This window comes from Perna viridis, chromosome 7 (assembly GCF_037379345.1).
Source record: "Perna viridis isolate PV_CMFRI_1.1 ecotype Kerala chromosome 7, ASM3737934v1, whole genome shotgun sequence".
In the NCBI taxonomy this organism is placed as follows: Eukaryota; Metazoa; Mollusca; class Bivalvia; order Mytilida; family Mytilidae; genus Perna; species Perna viridis.
Window position 1 is genome coordinate 2,278,395 of NC_142451.1, and position 24,401 is coordinate 2,302,795.

The 24,401-nt window shown below is 33.0% G+C and overlaps 1 protein-coding gene across 1 annotated transcript; it reads right to left on the reverse strand.

Annotated features, from left to right (window-relative positions):
- Positions 1-147: 147 nt before the first annotated feature.
- Positions 148-23,244, reverse strand: LOC148610938 (salivary peroxidase/catechol oxidase-like). The gene is made up of 18 exons (XM_088590871.1): positions 23,225-23,244; positions 18,747-19,013; positions 18,030-18,147; positions 17,061-17,150; positions 15,663-15,823; positions 13,554-13,736; positions 12,789-12,840; positions 12,484-12,590; positions 10,036-10,131; positions 9,631-9,744; positions 8,859-9,044; positions 7,808-7,947; positions 6,796-6,968; positions 5,055-5,264; positions 4,615-4,787; positions 2,201-2,315; positions 1,149-1,249; positions 148-620 (listed from the first exon to the last, which is right to left on the reverse strand). The coding sequence occupies exons 2-17, from the start codon at positions 19,006-19,008 to the stop codon at positions 1,162-1,164; spliced, it is 2,268 nt and encodes a 755-aa protein (XP_088446997.1). The 5' UTR covers positions 19,009-19,013; positions 23,225-23,244; the 3' UTR covers positions 148-620; positions 1,149-1,161.
- Positions 23,245-24,401: the final 1,157 nt, after the last annotated feature.

A 24,401-nucleotide genomic window follows, 5' to 3' on the forward strand; every position in this document is an offset into this window, starting at 1 on the left:
AAAAGTAAAAAAGATCAAGTCTTAGTTCTGAGAAATTTCTGAATTGTCCACCAGATTGTATGGTTTTGTCTTAAATGTTAATAGATATGTCCATCATTCCAAGAATACTTCACTTTGGTTAGACCTTGTAAAATGCTATGTAGGCTGTTGTAAAATTTTTGATGCAGTGGTTTATTATTCAGAAATGAAAAAAAAAGTCAATAAAACTAGAAAAAAAAGACTACAATGCTACAAATACATAAAATAATTGTGGTATAACTTGAAATTAAAGCAAGTCAAAAGCTTCAAGTACATAACCTAACATTCATTGATTGGAAGATCTCAGACTGCTTACAGTTTAAGCTGTGTAAATTAAGCTGCTCTGGTAAATCTCATGAGACCTATGAATATTTCACTGATACATCAAACATTAAGTGTTTAGTGGTTCTGTTATTATTTCATATGTAAATTGTATGACATGAAAATTACAATACACTGTAAATATTGATATCACATTGTAAACTACAATATACATTGTCATCACTACTCGAGTTATTTTGTATGACAGAGGTAATACTATAAAGAAACAATGTGGTGAAGACATAGTAGTTAGAAGAAGTCAAGTCCTTAGTCACTTCCATCTGGAATGTATCAATTTAACAATTAGTGAAGTACACACAGTTTTAATTTTTGCATGTGATGAGTGAATTGGACACTATGTATGGAATGTAAAGTTTCAGGTTCAACTATGTGTGGAATGTAAAGTTTCAGGTTCAGCTATGAAGAAATTCAAATTAACATATTTTATACAAAAAGTTTGGCTTCAAATGTTCTTTTACTCCAAAAGATAAAATGTCTAAATCAATTTTAGTCACTAATTTTGTTCTGTCTATCAGTCAGACAGGAATATGAAAATTTAAAGCTACTTTTTCCCATTTCATTTTTAGCATGTTATTATAATATTTTTATATCACATCAAAATACTGCTCTAAATTTGTTAAACTTTTTAAGATACATTGTGCTTCTAATTGGTATTTTTTTTTCATGGATATGAACTGTTAATTGACCCATCTATTCAGTTGGTCAAAGATTTAAAGGTATTTTCTATTTTTTTTTTTTTATAGAATTCTCACTTTTTGTAGTACATTAACGAAATGTTGAATACTTACTTGTAAACTGTCCCTATTTTTCAGCGTTACTCCAAGCAGAGAAATTTATTCTTGATATCTGTGATCTATCTGGATTGTTGGTATTGATTTCACAGCTTCTCCTGCAGGATAGTGAAATATAATCTTTTTCAAGAAATATAAAAAGTGCATGTATAAATGTAAATATCTGTCAAATGGCTTTCAAGAGTGATCAAGGGAACCAAGATTCTAGCAGAAATTAAAAGAATGTAATCCAGGGACAAAGCCCATACATAGAAAATAGACAAACACATCAAAGGACATAAAGCAACCCAAATAATACAAAGTAACAAAAGTAAATGAGCAACCCGAACTCCACTAAAAACAAGGAGCATGGACCAGTGTCACCTGTAGAGTAAGCTTCCTCTGCTTTTCTAGGAGCTCCAGCCGAGTTGTTCATAAAAAGTCAAGTCCGTGGTAGATGAAGGAGGAAAGGAAAGCTGTGACATATTGAACAAATCAGTTTTCATGTTGCAGATAGATACATCGTAACGATCCACGAGTTCATGATGACGACCATAAAACGTTTGTAGTGATGACTTCAGTCTTAAATTTTGCCCTTAAGTTTGACAAATTTTGTCACTTTCCCAAAAAAAGATCTCCAAAATTTTAAGTGTACTAACATGGTAAACTTAATCATAGAAAAAAGGAAAATACTGTGAAAAGATAATCTTTGTTTCCATTCTACAGTTGACCATACTTTTTATTCTTAAAAGTTTTTTCCAGCTATCTTACTATTTGCAAAGTACATGAAAACTTTGAAAAGTTTCCAGTATTTAACATTCTTTGCAACTAAATGACGCACATATTGATTCTGCCAAGGAGCCAAGTCATACTCTTGGGCAATATTACAAAATGATATATTTATTGGTGCTGCCTGTGAGCCAGGTGAAATTGGGAAATATTAAATGGCGTACTATTGATTCAGCCAATGCACCAAGTAACATTCTTTTACAATTTTACCAAATTATGTACCTATTGATATTGCCAAGGAGCCAAGTAACATTCTTTAGCAATATTGCGAAATGACGTACCTGTTGGTGCTGCTAAGAAGTGCCCGTCTCTGAATATTCAGTAGAGAAGGATCATCTGATGCGTTGTCGCAAATAACGCCAGCTAATGTGACCTTCCTGATCTCTGTCAGTTGATCTGAAAATAGCCAATCATTACATGCGTAAAATGAAACTAATGAATAAGTGTCCTGATATTAAGATTCAAGTTTCCTAGATGCAACTGGTTAAACATATAAAAAAATAACTCTCCTATAGTAAAAGGTTTTAATCATCACTGTTCTTCTGTTGCCCATAGTACTTGAACACTTTTAGTATTTGAAGGTCATTAAACGAATTGACTTTGTTTTAGTATTTGAAGGTCTTTGAACGAATTTTAACTATACTAGACAGTTCTAGGTAAAGTTTTGATAGGTGATATCCCCGCTTCACACCCCAGAAATCATACACGAAACTCCCCAAAAATATTTAAATTGAAAAAATAGGCAGTACATAATGGCATGATATGAGAAAGTATGTAGAATTCCATTCATCGGTTTGGTGGGAAGATAGCCCCTTCCCTTGTCGACAAGTGAAAAAGTACATTGTATATGTTTTGCATCAGAAAACACCAAACGAAGCTTTAAAGGAAGGACAAAATAAAGGGTACACAATGACTTCATGTGATAAGAGAGATTTGTGAATATAGAAGAGCTGTGGATATGAACCGGCGACGGACGGACAGCGTGGTCATTGTAAACTTCCCGGGTATATAATAACGTAAGTATAAGCGTAATTTTTGCAAAGACACTGACGATTCACCAGAATTATTTTTCACAAAAATCCGAATTTGTCATAATCAGCCACAGGAAAAGTACAAAAGTCGTTGAAAATGCAGTTTTGATTTATTTGATCAATATTAACACTGAGTCGGGAATTGCCAAAGAAGCACCGTTGCAACCATTATTTTTTGCGTTTTGTGATTTATTGAAAAATACTCTGTCTAAAACGACAAGATGTTAGTAAGAAAGATAAAAATAACTTTTTGGTAAAAAAAAATAAGTCAATCTTCTGTGATAATGCTACGACAGTTTCATTATGTTCGTAGCCCAACTGACGTGACCAGTCGTGCTAGGGTTGGAGGTTGAGTCTGGTCTTCGTATATTTTTTTATGTTTTGTGTTTGTTTTTTTTCAGTTAATGTTATTATGATGACCTGTCTTAATAATCGATTAATCTTATTTTATCAAGGCAAAGATCGTATTGATTTTGTAATTCCATGTTTCATCTCCTATTATCTTAGCCAAATATATGATGATAATTGATTCGTGACGTATTTATATGTCCTAACAATAGCATATTTTTTTAAACATTTTCCAATGAACAAAATACCGGGAGGTTTGGCCCAAGCATTTCGTTAATAATTCGTCGGACCCACGAACATCCTGGTTCGAATTTAAGGGTTGAGGGAATTCCTGTGTCGTATGAGAACTATTGTTTCTATTCATCACTGACTTGAAACAGATCTTTTTAATTTTATTTAATGGACTGGAAAAAATGTCTCTCGGTGCAATACTCCAGCAATGGTAGAGGTTGTCTGGCAAGTTATTTTCTGACTTGGTGCCATCCTAACCTCTAGCATCTGACAAGTTGAAAGCCACCGCAAATGTGAATTAGCTAAACATGAGTTTTAAAATATTTTAAGTCTTTTATTTGCATAAAAGAAGTTTTAACCTACCGGAAATCGAGCGATAAAACTCCTAAATATATGTTAAATACCTAGAAAACATTTGTAATGAAGACAGTTGTCAAAATGACCAGCAATTTTGAATTAGGTTACTAATTTTACGGAATACAATACATTTTTGACAAAACGAACTTAAAATTTGTAAAGGCAATTCGTTGGTTAATTTGATATGTTCGTTTCGCAAATGAAAAAATCTGTAATTTTATCAACCGAATTACACAATCAAAAAACTAAAAACCAAATATGAAGTTCATTTAACTACATTTACAAAGGATTTCCAGGATTGCTGGATTTTCTCATTACGTAGGTCATTTGTTTTTCTCGAGTTTAGATATGTTCTCCCGTATTATGGTAAAGAAACTGTATAAAACGTTTTAAATGGTAAGTAGTTGACTATAATTCTGCCGATTTCAAAAAACGCCGGAACGAGCGTCATGCAATATGGCGCTTGGAAGTAAGAGGTTGGGGTATGGAGGAGCGGGATTCCAACCTCTAACGTGGTAGGAGTAGTTGTTATTTACATTCACGACTATTTTGGGAATTGGTCTTACTTCAAGTGAAAAATCTTGTTTAAGCTATTCTCTCAACTCGACAAGAGAAAGCGCTTCTTTTTAGAGCTGAATAATTAACAATGAGAAAAATCTTTTTGGGGCTGGTCTTCTTAGACTCATTATTCGCCAACTGAAAACCTCATTGAACTGTTTTGTACTTACCAAGTGAAAATCCCTCTGGGGCTGGCCTCTCGTACCAAAATCTATCACATTCCTTTAGCTGCTTGAACTGTTGGCCAAGTATACAAGCGAATGTTGGCCCAACATAAGAACCATCCCCTGAAAGTCGCCTCTCTAACATTCCACCAACATAGAGGTCTATGTGAGTTAAATTTCTGAAAAAAAAATTATTCAGCACATTTTGTTTTGACTACAAGGCTACAAAAATACCAAATACAGGAAAAAAATGATCAAAATATAGGACATTGCAACATCTTGGAAACGTAGGTGGCTAGGAACTTAAAATTAAGTCCAGTGGTATTGTTTGGCATGCTGACTACTCCCACGTTTCGAGAAACGTAAACTTTAATTGTTTTTGTTTTTTGTTTTCGTCTTTGAAAAATCCAATTACGTTTAATATTTAGTAGCTGTATATACTTTACCCGTATATGTCCAGTAGTGTCCTTCTGTTTGTTCCTGGAATATCATCTAGTTCTCTAAATGCTGTATCACTTGAGGGGACCGACAGTCCACACCATTGCCTCCACTGGAGATATGTTGGGAGACCGTGATCACGACCACGGTTGATGTTCAAACTGGTCAAGTCGAGGGGTTCACTGAACAGTTTATTTCTGATTGCATCGTTAAACTGGCTGTCATGAATGCAAATAACTCAATATTACTAATAGTAGGTAAATATGACAAGCTCTGCATTTTCTTGATAAGTGAATATCGATCGACAAACAAATCTAATATACCGAAGCACAACTACTGATTACAGAACATGATATAAAACAGAAAATATGGAGGTGGCATAAGAATGAGCTGACAATTTGAACCATTGCTTATAAAACCAATACACAACTTTAACACTCACAAAAAAATCTTGCTAGGATAACAGAGCATTGTTTATTTGACTTTTTCTCATATCATTTTTTACTTGGACCCTTTGGTCAAAGTGCGCTTATGTCATCACTAGACGCATGTCGTCGTCCGTCCTCTGTTGACTTATTTAAAATCTTCAGCTCAGTAGATCTGATAATGCTATTTTTGGGGGTATTGATCCTTTAAAGTGTCTAGAATTCGAAAATCTTGTGTTAAGAGAATTATTAATTAAGCTGATGTTGGTTTTCTTGTTATGTAGGATACTGCTAATATAGCTTTAGACTAAATGCACATTAACTTTTGGATAGATTTGGGTAAAACGGTGAAATGGAATAACATTTGTAAATGTGTGTGAAGTTGGATCAGTAGTATAGATCTACTTTCAGTTCATACATATTAAAAAAGGGACAGTTCTTAATAGTATTTTAAATGCTATGTATTATCACAGTTTTATAAATTCATCATATAATCTTTGAAATTTTGTTCATGCTACAATTTTCAGAAGAACCAAAAACCGCCTGTGCTATCAGCGCTTTGATTCATTATCATACTCTAAGTATCTGATTTCAAAAAATTCTACCCGTCATGTCCATAGTCAATACAATATGGCCATCATAGCTAGAAGTATGATATTTGGATTAATCTATACATATACCCCAGCAAACAATATTTGGGAGTATAGAGGAATCACATCGTCTGTCTATTAGTCAATCCATCAGTTAATATTTACCGTCAGCGTAACTATAATGAAAATTGATAGGAAGGTTGGGTATCGAGTAATGTACATGAAGGAATACAATAACTGTCAAAGCATTTCAAATAAATATTTAAAAAAATATTAAAAAAAAAATAAAGTGTGTATCACTTCAGACGACCACCTTTTGGTTCCGTTTGATTAAACAACCACCAGGTGCTATTGGAGGTTTTGATGTGCATATATTCTTCCGAGACAACTAAGATTGGTATTTTTGAAACTTGAAAACGTTGTTAATAGAATCGCCCTCTACAAATGCCTGCCTTTTCATGTGATGTAGTGACTCCAAAGTTTGCATTGAGACTCTGTGAGGAAATTCATTTGGTATATGTCCTCCTAATGCTTAGCCAATATCTTCCAAACGTTACCTCGATAATGAACAGTTTTCAATTTTTTTTTGCAGTTTTAAGATGTGTGTCCGTCCAAAAATTTTGACGGTGAATTCTGTTTGTTTTTGGCTTGTTCATGTTCAATAAAATCAATTGTGCATAACGCAGTGCCCAGGTGAGCGATTATGACTCCTTGATCCTATTGTATGTAATTACCTGTCAGCTTTGCTGGCTTGCGTAGCAGTTGAATATTGGACCAAATCAACTATTTTTTTCCCAGCCTTGTTAATCAACATATGTGGGTTCTTCAATAGTTTATCCATAGCTGTCACACTGCTAAGATTCGTTGGGTCACTTAGGTTCTTCATGTAGGCTAGCTGATGGGGAATCTGAAAAAAAAAATAGAAATTAGTGTTTTCCATTTGAGCTATTGCCTTCACTTCGTGTCCCCATTGCCGTCGTTAATCTTTTTTTTTCTCATATTCTCTGAAAATTTTTTACCACTTGAAACAAAAAAAATAATAAAATGGCGTTGGAGTTTTGATCCATCGACAAACATGGATGCCTTTAAAGACAATATGGGTTAAACAGTATATTTTTCTTTCCAAATTTCTCAGAAACCGTTAAGTAAAGACAAATCAGACTGGGATTAAAGTGTTCTGCTTGATGAAATCTAACTATGTAGATATTCATGACAAATCTCTTGACCAATGTTAGTTAGGTTGGAGTTTTTTTTTTTACTTTTTCTACTCACTGAGACTGTAAATCAGTTTCTTAAAAAAAAAACTTCGCACATATTTTCCTTAGGGTATTGTGTATAGAATTGCAAAATTCGTCTATATACATTTCAGATATTACGAAAATAGACAAATAAAACAAGCATTTTATTTATACGACTGCAAAAAGTTGTATCATATATTGGTATACCTTTATTGTCGCAAGGTCGTCGTCGTCGTCGACACTTAGGTCTCTTGTGGTTACTTAAAAATAGTGGTTGATCTTTTATAAAATTTTACTGCAAGGTTCCAAACAACAGAAACCGTTTTGGAATGAGAGCTCCAGTAAAAGCATATAGAATTAAATGATATTGCTTCACAATATTCTATACAACTAAATCCAAATGAGATCTTTTTAATGGTTATCCTTTCACTGCCATTACCCACTTGATATGTTTGAACCCATGCAGTCTAAAAATACTTCAGCTTACAAAGAAAGAAAGTAAAATTACCTGTGAATGTCCAAATCTAAAAGCTGCTGTTGAAAACCCAACAGTAATACCAGGATTACACGACTGGTCGTAATTGGTTGATTGTCCAGATTCCAGTAAAGTCAAACCATATTTTTCTATGGTACCATCAGTGAAAACGTCTACAAGAAATGATATGAAAATGACACGTTTATGACTAATGCTGATTTTGGTTTCAGACATGATATTTATGGTCCATACAGCTTGTTATTGATTTAACTATAATGTCTTCTACTCATATTAGTCAGATCCTCGTGGCCGTTTAAATTACAACAGAATGTTTCCCGTATATGACTTTTCAGACAAAGAAAATGTTGTTTTCAGCACGCTATATCATAATTGATTCATTTTTACACTCGACATGGTTATGGTGGCCTGTATGCTTTGAAGCATGTTTTTCGTATGGACCAGCAACGGTTACCTAAAGTTGCCCTCAAATGGACCCCACCTGGAAGACGGAAGCCTGGTATGCCAAAAACAACTTGGCGAGGCTGAGCTGAAACAGGCTGGATATATGTGGGGAGAAGCCCAGAAGATAGCCAAAGACAGACCCAGGTGGCGGGAAACAATTGCAGCCTTATGTCTCACCGGAGACGAAGAGGACTAAGTAAGTAAGTATGCTTTGAAATGAATGTCCGATTTTTTCCACCTCCGCTTTAAAAAAGGGATGTATAATACCTTATCTGAATTACTTCAAACTTAATACAGCTCTTCAGAAACACGACATGTATGTGTTGGATTTTTGAAGAGCTGAAATTTCGAGTTATAATACTATGAAAAAAAAAAACGAGTCCTCGCAGGTCACATCATATCTTTATATTGTTTCTTTAGCCTACATTTAACTGCCGCGATATGGCCCTGGTCGCCAAAACGGCATTAAACAACAATCAATCATAAGTTTATTGCTCCAAAGGCTACATACTTTTTAATGACAATACATTTTTGTTTTGTTTTTTAGTTATGGCAGTTGTTCAGTTTACTTTCGTTAATAAATGCGCAGCAGTTTATGTTCTGTTAAATTTGAATAACTTACTGTTGAAATACTCATTGTATGTTATGTGTTGAATTTCAGCTCCAACAATTTTTCTTGCCTCATTAAATATTTGTTCGTCATCTGTCCATCCGACACTCTTCAACTCGTCAACAATGCGGTTATGTTCCCTCAGAAACAAAAGATGCATGAGCCCCAGGCCTGGCTGAACATTAACTCTTACATCACCTACATTGAAACAACATAGATGATGTATCAAAGAGAAAGATAATGTTTAATACAGTAACTATACAACCACCCATTAAAGTGAGGGCTATATTGCAATCACCTGGTCCGACCGTTCGCTACACCACGTAAATAAGTTGAAGTGAGGCACCCCCAAATCTGGCATCACCCTTTTCGTGGTTATATACTAGTGGGGGCATATTTGATAGTGGGTGCAAACCCCTGTGCCACACGAAGTGACGAGGTATTTTATTATACCCTCCGAAATCATTGTAGTTGAGTGTCCGTCCATGTTTCCGTCCCCGACGTTTTTAGATGATAACTTAATAAGATAACATTGAGTATTACAAAATACAGATCAACTTCGAAACGGACAGCATTGAAAATGCCCCATCTACTTAAAGCTACATACCAAATTTATAATCAATCCATTTATCGGAAGCTGAGATAATTGAGACGAATTCGGACGGAAAAGCGGACGGACACAAGGTGATTCCATTATAACACCCACTCGTTAAATTGGGCTGTAATCAGACATTGCAGAACACTTACCTACTTTGTAGCTAGAACGCACTGTTTGATAACTTACCTGCTTTTTGACAATAGTCTTCGGAATCTTTGCCGTCTAAAGTACACACAGCATCGTCAGATGAATCTTCTGGCAACATATCGCCATTTGACGCTTCATTCACCAACATTTTCCCTATATAGATATATCGAACAAAGGTGTCAAGGTTTTTAAGATTGAATCGGGGATACTTGAGTTAGTGCGGATTGGAGAGATATATTCACTGTTATTTCTTCATTTTCCTTTATTATTTGTCAACATAATTACCATGTAAGCACAGTTTTCGATATGCAGAGTGAATAAAAATTAATAATTGTCTCATTTACACATGTTTAGACCATAATTGAAGCTGACTATTGCCATTCAAATTCAAAGGCGTGGTATATTTGAAGACATTTGGTTTATTTCAAGATTGTCACAACATACCTCCGTCGCCTCTCAGGGCCTGTAATTCATCCTCAGAACTTCCATAGACCATGCTAGCGTCGATAAATGAGGTAATTTCATTAACCAATTGTTTACCTACAAGTAACGACAATTCTTCAGGTAAACAAGTGTGTGCGACTTTTTCTCGGATCGGGCTCCAGGTTTAAACATACATTTTTTTCAAAATAGAAATGCGTTTTTGTCTCGAAAATTGTGTCACATTTAAGGTTCAGCTAGAGTCATTATCAATTTATGAAATGTTTTCATTCATAATTTTTAATAATACAAGAATAGCGCTGAAACATTGCTAAATGCAATTTTATATGTATATAACACACAAGAACAAGTCAAACTGAGTAAAAATGTTTTATAACTTCTATGTAACTATCATTTAATTTCAGAAGTAACACAGTTTCTGATTGGATCGAAAATTGTGTTGATCATCTCATAGACCAAATTTTGTAATGACTGTGACGTCATCAAGCTTTTTAATGATTTACTCGTTGAATTTTGGTACTAAAATCAAATTATAAAGAATGACTGTTATATTTTTTCGGATTATTTGAAATAACCTTAATGCTCGCAGGTTATTTAGTGTGCACCACGATGACCGAAAAACATTAAAAGTCATTCCTTAAATAAATAAATTTTGGCTAAATGCTGAAATTTGCTTGATTAATGTATTGAGGTTATTGCTCAATGGACATAACTTTATATGGGGACACGCCCCTTTGCAGAACTTTTTTTTTATTGATCTAAACAAAATACCTGTCAGCAAAAATACAATATATTGTCTGATAATGTAATCGACAAGTTCAAGGTAAAACAAAACTGATGAAATGAATCAAACAAATATAACAATTACATGTAAATAAAACATAAAATTACATGTACATGCATTTTTTCTAATATACAAATATACAATATACAAATTTATAAATTTCAGGATGAAAGAATGTATTTCTAGAAATGACTAATAAAAAATGTGTTCATTGAGAAATAACCGTAATTTTGGGCTTCACATTAAGGATAATCATGATACGCGGATTATCCACTGCAAACACCCAAAATTAAGGTTATTTCTCAGTGGACATTATGTTTGCGACAGTCATTGCTTTAGTAACTGTCTTTGTAAGAATCATGCAAAATCTGAAAAATGTGATACACCCCAAAAAGGCTACATATTTAATTAAGTCGTTTTATGAGTCTATACTATGAAATGTGTAATTATTCATTCAAATCTGCCTGCTCTTAGGAGATAATCAACATTGAAAATTCAATAGATTCTATTGTATTTGAGCGTCATTTACAGAGTTATCTTCCTTAATTTTGAAATCTCTAGTGCATTCTATACAATTTTAATCTCCTAAGAGCACGGGTTATATAAAAAACCACATGTTAATTTCTGTTTACTATGACATTTCAAACAAAATATCAAGAATAAAAATATGTAGGCTTTTTATCCATGAATCACATTTTGCATGATTCTTAGCTGGAGTGCTACTTAATTAACAACAAGTGATGAAAAACATATTTTAGAATAAATCTAGTACAGCTGTCCAAAGCAAGATTTGAAGTTTGAAATTCATATAGCCCTGTTCCTTAATGTATTATGTAGTGCAAACTAAAATTAATTTACTTGAAAAAAACCATCTCTTTAAATATATTTTATGCCATGATCCAGCTAAATACCAACACCAATAACCAAAATATAAAAATTTTCATTCAAACCTGGCAATTTGTCACAAGTTATAGCTAGCTTGCACTGCACTAGATATTTAGGCTACGGCATATTCACATTTCCGAACAAAAATCTGTTCTGGAAAGCCTGTACATTCATTTTAAAATTTGATGTTTAGACTTCTGTTGTTAGCAAAATATGGCTGTGGTAATGTGTTTTGTGAAGGAAGGAAACATGCATATCTGTAAAACACTGTATAAAGAAACATTAAACAAAGTTTCAAGAATATAATAATTGCATTCTTAACATCTTCACTTAAATTATCTTGACATTTAATGCTCAGAAGTTTGACCTCCGCAGAACCATAAATATGCTATACAACATTGAATTGCTCAAATCAAAGCTATCAAAAAAAATATTGTATTTCAAGTACAAATTTATACTTATGAATAACATTACCAAAATGAAAATAGACATTTCAATGAATATTTCGGATAACTGATATTACATAATTGAGAAACTGTTGTAAATCGACTTAAAGGAACAAATTTTCACAACGTTCTTGATCAATCACGCAACTGGTTCTGAAACTGACGAAAATGATGATAATTTTTTTTTATCAAATGTTGACTAAACATTATTTAGACGAATGTAAATATACACATACTCTGTTGAATATATGTATATCTTTTTGTTAGATCTTATTTGATCCAGACTGAACTGAAAAGTTGGAAACACGAGCGTGCACGTGTGTGTGATATCTATACCTTCTCCTAGAGTAGTATCGACTGCATCTTGTGATCTGGTAAACTCCATACAGGTCAGACTGTCCAAATCATTTTCTGGTGTTAAAGCCATAGCCATACACTCTTCTCTAAAAGAAGGGGAAATTATAATTTTCAAGGAGGTACATTTTTTTTAACTATAATAATCTGTAATTTAAAAAGTATAGAACCAAATTATTCTAACTTAGTAGAGTGTTTTTGCATTAATTTACAGACAAGAAATTATTTTACTATGCTTATTGAACTATTTAACTACATGTATGTGTTTTCGCTCAATGAAGACCTACCTGTCCACTGGTTCACCGTTTTCACAACAGGTAATGGATGCACCATCGTCACCTGAACATGATTGGTAAATGTAACGTGATTAAGATTAATTATTGTGACCAGTTATGTCTCTATATTAAATGGTCAAAGAAAGTGTACTTTATTGCTAATATGTTTGTGCATGCAGTATAAAGCGAAATTTAATCATGATTTTCTATGCATTTTGATTAGGAAAGATTTTTTCCCTCAGAATAATGCATATAACGTATTAAAGCATAATGTTTTATGCTGCTTTATGTTCCTTCAAAAAATGTACATCAAATTTAAATTATTTAGAGTAGGTTTTAAGCAAACTTGATTAAATAACAATAAGCCTTTCTAGTTACACAAAAGATAAACCTCGGGGGCACTTGGTAGAAGAATCTCTCCGGAATTTGACCGATATGATTCTAAAAACTATAGTTTTACTGGTTGAAATATCTAACAATACTATTTTTCCTAGCTCCTCGCTTCGCGCCAAAATTCTTGACAGACTTATTATTCTTTAATTCTAGTAATGTCTAACCAATTTTTTTTTAGCGCCAGCTGGTAGACAGAACTACTTTGAGTCGCGTATGACTACAATTTCAGATTTTTTTTTTCAAAAAGGAATTCTCCTTTCTGCATCCGAGGTAATTTTTTAGTGTAGCGGAAATGGCCCAGTAGTAAGTTTTATAAACTTTGAACTTGCTTTTTTGCCGCTTTATACTTTGAACTTTGTCTTTTTAGTGCTTTATCAGACTCACCGGTCATGGTTGGTGTAAGAACGATGTCGTGATCAAGGAACTGCCCCCAAAACATACTCATTAGAGTGTTAAAGCCCTCCAAGTCAGCATTGTCCTGTGTACCAGGAAAACCAAAGAATGCATTACTCAAATCTCTTGGGCCTGGAAGTTCCATATTGTCTTGGCCAGCTCTTGGTTCACTTACTAGCGGAAACATAATAAGAGATTTAACTCTTTAGTCAGTAGTTATAATGTGGCCGAATTTGATAAGTAGATACTCGTGAGAAGTTTCTGATTAGTGAGGTTTTCTGCTCGAACTGTTTCAATTTTCAAACATTTTAAACTCAACTAGCCCCAAACACCATCATGAGGAGTGAGATATTATTAACGATGATAATAGAAGAAAAAAAGGAACAGATAAGGTGAAACGCAACAAATGCTCCATCGTATACCCTTTATAAAAAATAGTAAATACTTACAGAGATCACCAAAAGGTTTTCAATAAATGTAAACACACCTTAAAGTAAGCTCTGAAGGGCCCGGCAACAAAAGTAATAAAATGCATAGTAACAGAACGACGACACGTCTTCAAAATAAACTTAAAAGTCAAATAATGACACGAAAACACTTAATAATCAACATCTCCTGACAGGCGCGCGTCTCCGATGGGGTTAAACTAGTTTTGTAAGGCCTTAACCATATCCCTTTTATGTAAATTTAAAAACATGAACTGAAACAACAAATAAACACACAACAAATTCACTCATTAATACGTCATCTATATAGCGGAAATTGAGTTTAAAAGATTTAACTAAACAATGTTCCTTCTTTTGGATCAGATCAGCTATAAAGTAAGCCTCGTAAGAGTGAAGGAATAGGTCAGCAAACAGAGGAGCACATTTTTTCCCATGGGAATGCCGACCGATTTTGAAAAAAAAAAAACACATCCACCATACCGGACAAATATGTTGTCGATCAACCTTTGGGTTTCTAAAATTCGGTGATTTTTACAAAATCTGTGATTTCCCGTTCTCAGTCAAAACATGAATGAAATAAAACTCTATTTAAGACAATTGATATAAAGAATTAAAATCAATGCATTCAATGCCGAAATGCATAAATGAATACCTTTTCAAAATAAGATTTTTCAGAACTATCAATGTTAATGGTTATAGACCACCTTATGTTAATACCCTTACACTTTAAAAAGATCGAGCAGCAACTGTTGTGATTCATCTTACCGCTCATAATTTAATGACAGAAAAGGGCAGACATCTTAATATAGAAAAAGAGGAAAGAAAGTGCCAAATTTGCAAAGAAGGAATAATTGAAGATGAAGAACATTTTGCAATACACTGTAAATAATATCAATCAAAACGCTTAGACCTACTTGAAAAAAATACTACTATGAAATAAACAAAAACAATAATTCCGACTGAACTGTAAAATCATGTTAAAAATAAGCCTAAAACTGGCTTCTTCATATATTCGAATACTTGAAAATAAGAAACAAATTTATTTTTATGCAGTACATCATTTTGTTAACATCTATAATATTTGAAACGTATATAACAAGTTATTTATATTACATACATGTTGTAACTGTGCCATAACCATATTTCGTGTAGACAAAATGAGATATCCAATTAAAGAATGCTTGCATTTACTTAAAGTTAGCCCAGAACATAATAAAGATGGACAATATTACCATTATTACTATCAAAATTACCAGCATTAGAAATGGTATTATAACTTCGACACTTATGTCAAAATATAATTCTACAGTAATAATTCACGACGAAACACATATTTATAATATTTATACAAATTAGCCCGAATCGGTATTATAAAGTCGTCCTATACTGGCAGTAGTATTCATTCAAGAAAAAAAGAATATAAAAATGATTTTGTTTTGGCTTACAGTTATTGGTTTTTGGCCAGCTCTATTTGCCTTGGGCTTTTGGCTCTATGCAATATAGTGTCATTACATAAGTAAAATAAAATGATAATAATTCCATTTCAGTGGCATAAAATTTGAACATATAACGTAATTGTACAGATATACATAAATATAAAATAAAAGATGGCAAAAAAAAAAAAACAAAAACAAAAACAAAAAAAACCACTTACTTGAATCATTGTAAACTTCCGGCAGAAATCGTGGCGCCTGAGCTCCAGCTGATCCCCAGTCTGTGTTGACGAGATTATTACACGTCCCGCCCATAGTTCTATACTGGTTGACGTTATCTACTCCGTCACAGTCAACGGCTCGTTTTACTCTGTACCGTAATCTGTCAAAGACTAATATCTCAATTCTCTATACCCAAAATTGATTTTTTTGTAATTTTGCTATTACTCATTCCTGTAATGTCATTTACTTTGTTAAGCAGACGCAATTCTTCAAAATTTTTTCCATCATGTGTTATTCAGATTTTAAAAACTACCAAAGTGATGTTTCTGCACAAAATGCAATTTTTGTTTAGACAGTAGATCTGCACACTTCCGTTCGTACACATTTAAATTCAGTTTAGTTCTGTATTCAAACAATCCTTTCGTTAAGTTCCAAATGTTCTTGCAGTCCAAATGAACGATGGTGCCTTTATTTCAATCGCAGACTTCAATCATTTAACACTGAATGATGACAACCTAACATTTCTTGATCTACCAAATTTAGTCGATACTGAATTATTTCAAATGGGATTTCAACAACATCGTTTAGCTAGATCCTTTAATCTGAGTTTCCGCTATAAAGATGACGTATTATCGTTAAACAGTTCTAGTTTTATACATCGTATCTACCCCCCAAAGAACTTGAGATAAAGGATACTACAGACATTGTGAAGTCAGCCTATCTTGACCTATACTTAAAGATTGGCAGTAAAGGAAACTTACTGACCAAACTATGCGACAAACGCAATGGTTTTTCATTCCGTATTGTCAACTTTCATTTCATCTGCGGTAAAATCCATTCAGCAGTTTTCATACCACAACTCATAAGTTATGTTAGAGCTTGACTTAACTACTTTATGTATCGCGATAGAATTCTTACAATTAGGCTTCTGGAACAGTGTTATGCTGCTACAAGATTAAAGTCATCACTACAGAAATTTTTTTATGGTCGTCATCATTAAATCGTGGATGGTTACAGTGTTTCCATCTGCACCATGATTTGTTCAACGTGTCATAGTTTTTCTTTCCTCTTTCGTCTACCCTGGACTTGAATTTTTATGAGCAACTCGGTGGGTTTTTCTAGAAAGGCAGAGGGCGCTTACCCTACCGGTGCACCTTGTCCATGCTCCCCTTTTTTTGGTGGAGTCCGATGTGCTCATTTACTTTTGTTACTTTTGTTTGTATTATATTAGTTATTTTATGTTCTTTGTTGTGTATGTCTGTTTTCCATGTCTGGTCTTTGTCCCTGGATTATACATCTTTTTGATTTCCGCTAGAACCTTGGTTCCCTTGATTATTCTTCCACAACAGATCGTGTGCGTAAATCATGAATTCTACACAACATATAAATAATATTACCTTCTTTCAGTTTCAGTTTTCCTTGTGGCCTCTTCCCAAGCCACTACATAATTTTCATCTTTAGCTAAATCTTGCAATGTTTTGCCAGTGCTGAATAAAATATATTTTGCAAAGTTTTGAAACAATCACTAGATGATACTAATTATGAGAAAAGGGTTTACAGCTGTGGTATGCCTGATATCAAGATTCGATGTATAAAGCTATCAAATACAAAAAATTCTGTATTCTGTACACGTATTTCCAGGAGTAACTTCTCATAAGCAGCATTAGACCCAAATACACAGATTTAAGGTTTTAAATCCCCTCAAAACCAAATATATGAGAATAAGAAGCCAACTTTTTTTATTACACCAATCATTGACTCATAGGGACAACAGCAAACAGCAGAATCATACACAATTTCGTGGCATCTATACAATTAAAAATAACACGACAGGCAAATGTTCAAAATAATTTAACATGAAAGTAGTGATAACATCAAAAATATAAACTTATGTAATGTAAGAGGTTAGAAGTACATAAATGCATCCTTTCTATCTTAATTAAAATGGTTAACCGAACACTTGCCGGTAGATTCAAGTTACATTGAACTTGTGATTGAAATGTGCGGCATCATGTAGTAAAGCTTTATAACTCTTTTTCGAATTGAAATTTTCGACGTTATATAATATTTTTCCAGTATTATCGTTCTTTTAATTCAGGTATTGATGAAGATAAAATATTAGTAAGTTCGAAATTTTTAAATGAACATTGTATCAAAGAAAAAGTTTAATCACGATTTCAGAGCCCAATTTTGTCAGTAGGACACCATGGACACATGTGGACCTGACATCGCGCGGATAGAAATAGGTATGACCCTTCAAATTTTAAATTTGTCGATGAAGTACCAAATAAACAACACAGAAAACGGGAGTCACACAAAACTCCCACTATAACAGAAAAAGTGCGTATAATTACTGTTCTACTCACATTTTTGAAAGCTCCTTTTTTGCTGATAAAAGCCTGAATGCATTATACTGTCTTCTTCTAGATTGTGCAGTGCTTTTAAATAGCCTTGATCTCCCTTTCTTCAATTTCCCATCGACACCTAGTTGTAGATTGCAATGAAGCTTATAATTTAATCAAACTGTAAAACCCTTCTTAATGTCGTAATACAAGACTGTTGGCAACGTAAAACAAAACAAAACAAAACAAAACAAAAAACAAAACCAAAAAAATCAAATCAAATCAAACAAACAAACAGTGAAAAAGACCAACATCAAAGCGAGGTGAAACAGCACCGTGGTAAAAATACATCTAAAAATAGGAAACGATTTTGAACAATAAAAGTGATGAAGGAAGATTATTTAAAGAATATAGTACCGTAATGCAGAGAAATGAATTCTGTTGAACAAAAACACAAGAGACACGCTTGTATCATTTAAAGGCAAAGCTGGTTTGCGAATAAGTATATTTTTGCCAATAAAAAGTAGTGGAAGAATAAAAGGTTCAACAGTAGCAAAAGTTTTACCAAATCGTATAGTCTTTTTTTTTCGTTGGCAAGGCTTTTTTCAAAATGTGAAATCACACTTGATACAATAAAATAAAGATTTAACCCTGGGATTTAAAACAGCCAAGATTTAAAAAAAAACCATTATGATTTGGATTATTATTGTACAATTTTAATTTTCAGCTAAATTAAACCACCTTGTTGTCTTTTTAATTTCTGTCGTTCTTTCAGCTTTTGCAATCTAAGAGCTCCCCTTTCCAATGCCTTTGCCACTTCTTGCCTGGCCTGTTGTTGAGTTGTGGATTCCTCTATCTTCTTCTCTGCCAATATTTCTTCTATCCTTTCCAGTAACTTGAGCTCTCTTTCTTTTTCTTTAAGGTTAGAAGTATGTGACTTCCCATAACACTGGTTATTAACTATTACTGATATCAGAAGTAACGATAAGCCAAGAAACTTCATTGCTACTAGTAAAGAAAAAGAAAGCACAAATAACACAAATTGATGTCATATAAGCTATTTATTTCAATTCTCATTTTACTTGCTACATTGCGTACGTAAATTGTCTTTGTTTACCTTTTATTTTGGGATTTTGACGTGTTTGAATTTTTCCACTGCTAACGCTTCTGTGTTTTTTATGGTGATACTACATTGCTACTGGTGAAGAAAAAGAAAACAAAAATAGCTTAAATTGATGTCATGTAAACTTTTTACTTCATTTCTCATTTTAACAATATGACCAAAAAGAACTTGCTGTGATAAACACCAAGCACATGCTCTAGCTTATAGAGTTCTTTGTTCTGTAAACAGTTTTACATACATCAATTTTTCCTACTGTTTGATGATTGACGAAAGAAAATTGTTCACACAATTTAAAGAGAATTTATTGAGAGCAATGAAAAGGAATGGATATGGTGAAACACAACAAATACGCCTGCATATAACCTGAATACATTTTTTAACAATAAAGAAGGCAAATTTAGCAAAATTTAATTTTCATTCAGCCATGAACAGAAAAAAAAAATATAATTCAATATTTATTTTTGTCTAATGGACTGTTTCCTGATATCTAATCTTCACGGGGTCACTGAGAGTTCCCGTAGTTTAAGTTCTGATTTGATGAAATTTATATGAAACACTGAACCAGAACTAAAATCCTCGTCCAGTTTTGGACCATTGCCTTCAAGTAATTATGATTTTATATATTCAACGAATTAATTCACTTTTGGCTTGATACTTTTTATAATAAATTTCTGTTTTGGGAACAAAATCGTAACAAAATGAACCATGAAAAAAGATTACACGAAAAGATTTAAAATTATGAACTATTGACTGTAAATAATGGTTTACGATTTCAATAAAACGTAACCTGTTTGTTTTCTTATAACTAAGCCGACAAGTTCGTTTTGAAGGAAAATGTAAGAATCAGCGACCTCAATAATCCTGTTGATTGTAAGAAGCATTGGAAAGCAGCTATACTTTCCCTTAAAAGGACGAACTAATTGATCCACAGCGAGCTAAAATTAAGACATATTTTTCGTTGTTATAAGCAGTGTTGGAAGATTTATTTGCATCTTTCGGCTGTGCAGAGCAGGGGCGGACCCAGGATTTGAGTTTAGGGGGGGGTGCGTAAATGAATTAAATGCCGTGCAAAGCAAGGCAAAAAATATTACGGGGTGAAACTTGTCGTGATTTTTTTTTCTTACCGATTTAGGTGGGAGGGCGTTCGCCCGGTACGCCAGTCCTTGGATCCGCGCCTGCAGAGATGTGTTATCAGCCTTTATCCCACCCACCTTAGAGTCAAGTAATTATAACAAGAATGGATATGGCGACTATGTCATAAAGGGATAATAATCCTACCCGGATGAAAAATGTCAGCTCAAGCTTTAATGAAAGACGAGGAAACCCCAAGGATTGCCTTTTAAGATCAGATAGATATATTTTGACTTACGTTCAATCTAGAATCTACCGCCGTATTTTACCTTTTTTCCCAAATCAAACAATCTGGGTTAATTCTTATATGATATCTTATAAAGCACAGACAATTTTCTCTTTCGGGAGGGAGGGGGAATGGCTGGAATTTTATATTGAAGTCGATTTTTTTTCTCACAAGGGCGTTAATAATTCATTTTCAGCAACAGTCGACATAAAAATCATTATTTGAAAATATACATTCCTAAGCAATTGGAAATATATTCTTTTTCAATGTCCGTGGCTGAGTAAATTAAAAAAAAAAATGGCAAAATTTTAAATATTCTTTTCTGTTTTTATTTCTCTAAATAATCCCAGATTCCCTATCAGTATATATATGTTTGGTGCCTTCAAACGATATACAACCCAATGTATCTAACCCTGGAAGATGCAGATGCAAAAAAAGGGTTTAATATTAGAACAAAAATAATTCTTCTTCAGCAAATCCAGGGTATTGTACACATTTACATACGTATTGGCCTACGTTCGGTTTAAAATAATCGAATAAAAATCCTAGCTCATGTGTTAATGAGCACAACATTAACTAATTAGAAGTATATTTTGTGTTTCAATGAATACTGGTAACCAATAGAGTCACTAGTGTCAAATATGTATAAAGGGATAAGACAGGAATATGCAGTAAAATCATTAGACAAACAACCTAAATGTAACATATTTTATGATTTATACTTACTGTGATCTACTCAATTTTAGTATAATAAGAGCAGTATTTACGGTAAGCAACTTTTGATGGACTGTTATTTAAAGATAGAAACCGCCTACATACAATACCGCATAATGCTTTAATATTTTGCTAAATATTAGAAAATTCCAAATGTATGGTTTGTACCTATCGTGATGTACTTAATTTTGCGTATAATAGCCGCAACAACTGCGTATAATAACTAAATCAATTACGGCCAACAATTTGGGATGTACCATTTTCACAGATAGTTACCGTCTATGTTCAAATGTAAAATACCGCGTAATGCAATTATATTTTGATTAATATTAGAAAATTCTAATTGTTTGCTTTGTACTTTCCGTTGCGTATAATAGTTGTTACAAATGTGTATAGCAACTAACGCAGTTATGGTGAAGAACTCTGGAGGCACCGTTTTCACAGATAGTAACCGAGTAGGTACCGTGTAGCTAGACATGACACCATAGAAATGCCAAGTTCCCTATTGTATATTGTTTTGACTGGCGAGAAAAAGAATTGTTATTAAAATAACCAGTCATCAGATATCTTTTGTCTAGGCTAATCAGACAGATATTTAAAAAAATACTCCCGTATTTAGCGGATCATCAAAACAAAACAAAACAAAACAAAACAAAACAAACAAACAAACAAACAAACTAAAAAAAACCCATTTATAATAATGATGATAAACAGTTTTCTTCTTGTCGTAGAAAGTAACTTCCTAAGATCTAACTATTCTCTTAAAGCTTTAAATGTATAAAACGACAGAAATGCTGCTTAAACGTTTAATTAAATTTGAATAAAATGATAGATACAATTGTTTTAAATTAGGTTTCGAATAAAACCACACTTTACCTTTGACTGGGTTTTAAGCTGTGTAAATCAGAGGCCTATTTCATCAGTTTTAATACTTGTTTCAAGGTTGTGGATCAATGGCTTAAATTTCGTAGTGTCACGATTTTCAAAACATCATAATTTATAACAAAGAAAGTATTAAGCCAATATATATAACGAAAATAAGACAGTACTTTTTCATCCATGACAGTTCCGCTAGCATAACGTTTGATTAATATAAACATTCGGTGACGACGCGATGTCCTGAAAAGCGTTACAGAAATTGACTTTAAACCAAGTATGAGCTTTTTATTAAAAAAAAATGATTACCATCGGTTCTTGAAATGAAAACAATTTGTGTTGAATAACGAATTGAATTTGAAGCGTCGTCGCACTGTGCAACCTCGAAAGTCAGGTTTTTTTTAGACAGCAAAACGCGCGCTCGTTTCATGTTCATCTGCACATAAAATAATGAGCAAAAGCCAAATCAAAACTTTTTGGAGGCGCAACTATACATTCTTTTAGATGAATATGAGAATTTGCTACATAATGTAGCGAACCGACTAAAATAGATTACACATAAAAACCAAAGAAAATGAAAACAAAACGTCATACAAAAAACTAAAGCAATGTTATCCCCTCCCCCCGAAAAAAAACAACAAAAAACATAAAAACAAGTAGTTATAGGATAGGTATGTACTGCTCTGCCAGAAGCAACCGTCATATTACAAGGTAGTATAAACTGGTAATATAAAAAATAATCTATGTTGTGAAGTGCCTAAAATTAAACGTCAATAAGAATAATGAAATAGTGAACAATAGTCAAGTTTAAAAGGTAAAAAAGGAACTGAATACAAATAAAATATGAATACAACGTAAATATGAATTGATAAATGTGAGCCCAAATTTTCGGCTATTTATAAACTTACGTTTTATTCATATCTTATTTGTATTTAGTTCCTTTTAAACATGACTATCGTTCACACATTCATTGTTCTTTATCTGGTAATAGTCTAGCAACAATGATGCACCTCCCCGACACGAGTCACAAGTACTGCTATACGCCTAAGAGCAAAAAAGAAATACATCATCTATCATTGCAACATTTCAACCTAGAGGTTCGATCGTTTCACTGAAAATAAAACTGTCATTATGCTCTGACATTTTTACCTGGTTGAAAGAGACATGAATGGTACGTTGACAAACTAATTTTTATCACTATTTTACTCATATTTCATTTGTTTTTTTTTGGACATTGAGACTTGTTTTATTTTGATTTGTTCTCCACGAAAGTCTGAATAGCTCTACGCTTCATTGCATTTTGCATTTTCAGAATCCTATTTCAAGATCTACTCAATTATTACTAATGATTAGATTTTACTTGGGGTTTGGTAGTTCAATATTTGACTCCTGTGAGTAGTGGTATAAATACTCTGTATTTAAATAATAACTAATAATAACTATTTAAATAATTTCATGCAATTTAATAGAAAATTTCAACCCCAACGAAAAGTTTCGTTCCCTTCTGCCTGTTGGTTTTTCCTTGACACTACAATGATTACCGATCACCTATTAAAAAGCCTTTAAACTTGCGTGAGCAATCAATTGTCACTGACTAACCTGTTGTTATTAAGCTGGTCATCGCCCGGTGATAAAGATGACATTTTGTCCATTAGTAAACTTAGCAATAGCAGATACCAATTGCGGACGCCCTTATTTCGACGATAGTAGTCGTTTAGATTCAGCACTGTGCATATGTGTGAAACATTTTCTTTATATGTGTGATTTCATATTTTTTTTTATATCTGTCTGCCTTCTAATAGTACTGTGAAAATAAAGATACTTAGTATACTGTATAATGGTAATTTTGTATCGTGAAAGTGTTGAAAATGAATGGTTTTGCTTGCATCACTTATAATTTTATAAATAATCACTTAAATTATACTTTCTATGATGCTTTAAGTGTAAGAATCTCTGTAAGAATCACACACTTAAACTTAATTTTGCCAATTTAAAACTTAATGTCCCCTTTGAACTATTAAAGTAGAGTCCTGAACTGTTCATAATGTTTATACCCTTAATGTTGCTTTAACTAAGTGATCACGTTTAAAAATTCAACTTTTGATAAGTTCTTTGCTTTAAATTATAAAGATATGAAACAGTAAATATTTTACTAATTGCTACATCAAATAAAGTATTGCAAATAGCAATTTTATTATTATAATTACGAAATTCCATTTATTGTATACCAAAAATTCACACGTGTAGTTACAATCAAAGTAGAAAACCAAATGTTATATTTTCAGGAAGCCACCATCATGACAGTGTGATTTAAAATGTTACACAA

Coding starts and splice junctions, on each gene's coding strand:
- LOC148610938 (XM_088590871.1), bottom strand. CDS start 19,008: ATGAAGTTTCTTGGCTTATCGTTACTTCTGATATCAGTAATAGTTAAT. Junction 13,737..15,662: donor GGAAGTTTACAATGATTCAA/GTAAGTGGTTTT, acceptor TGTTTCCGCTAG/TAAGTGAACCAAGAGCTGGC. Junction 7,948..8,858: donor ATACAATGAGTATTTCAACA/GTAAGTTATTCA, acceptor CATTTCTTGTAG/ACGTTTTCACTGATGGTACC.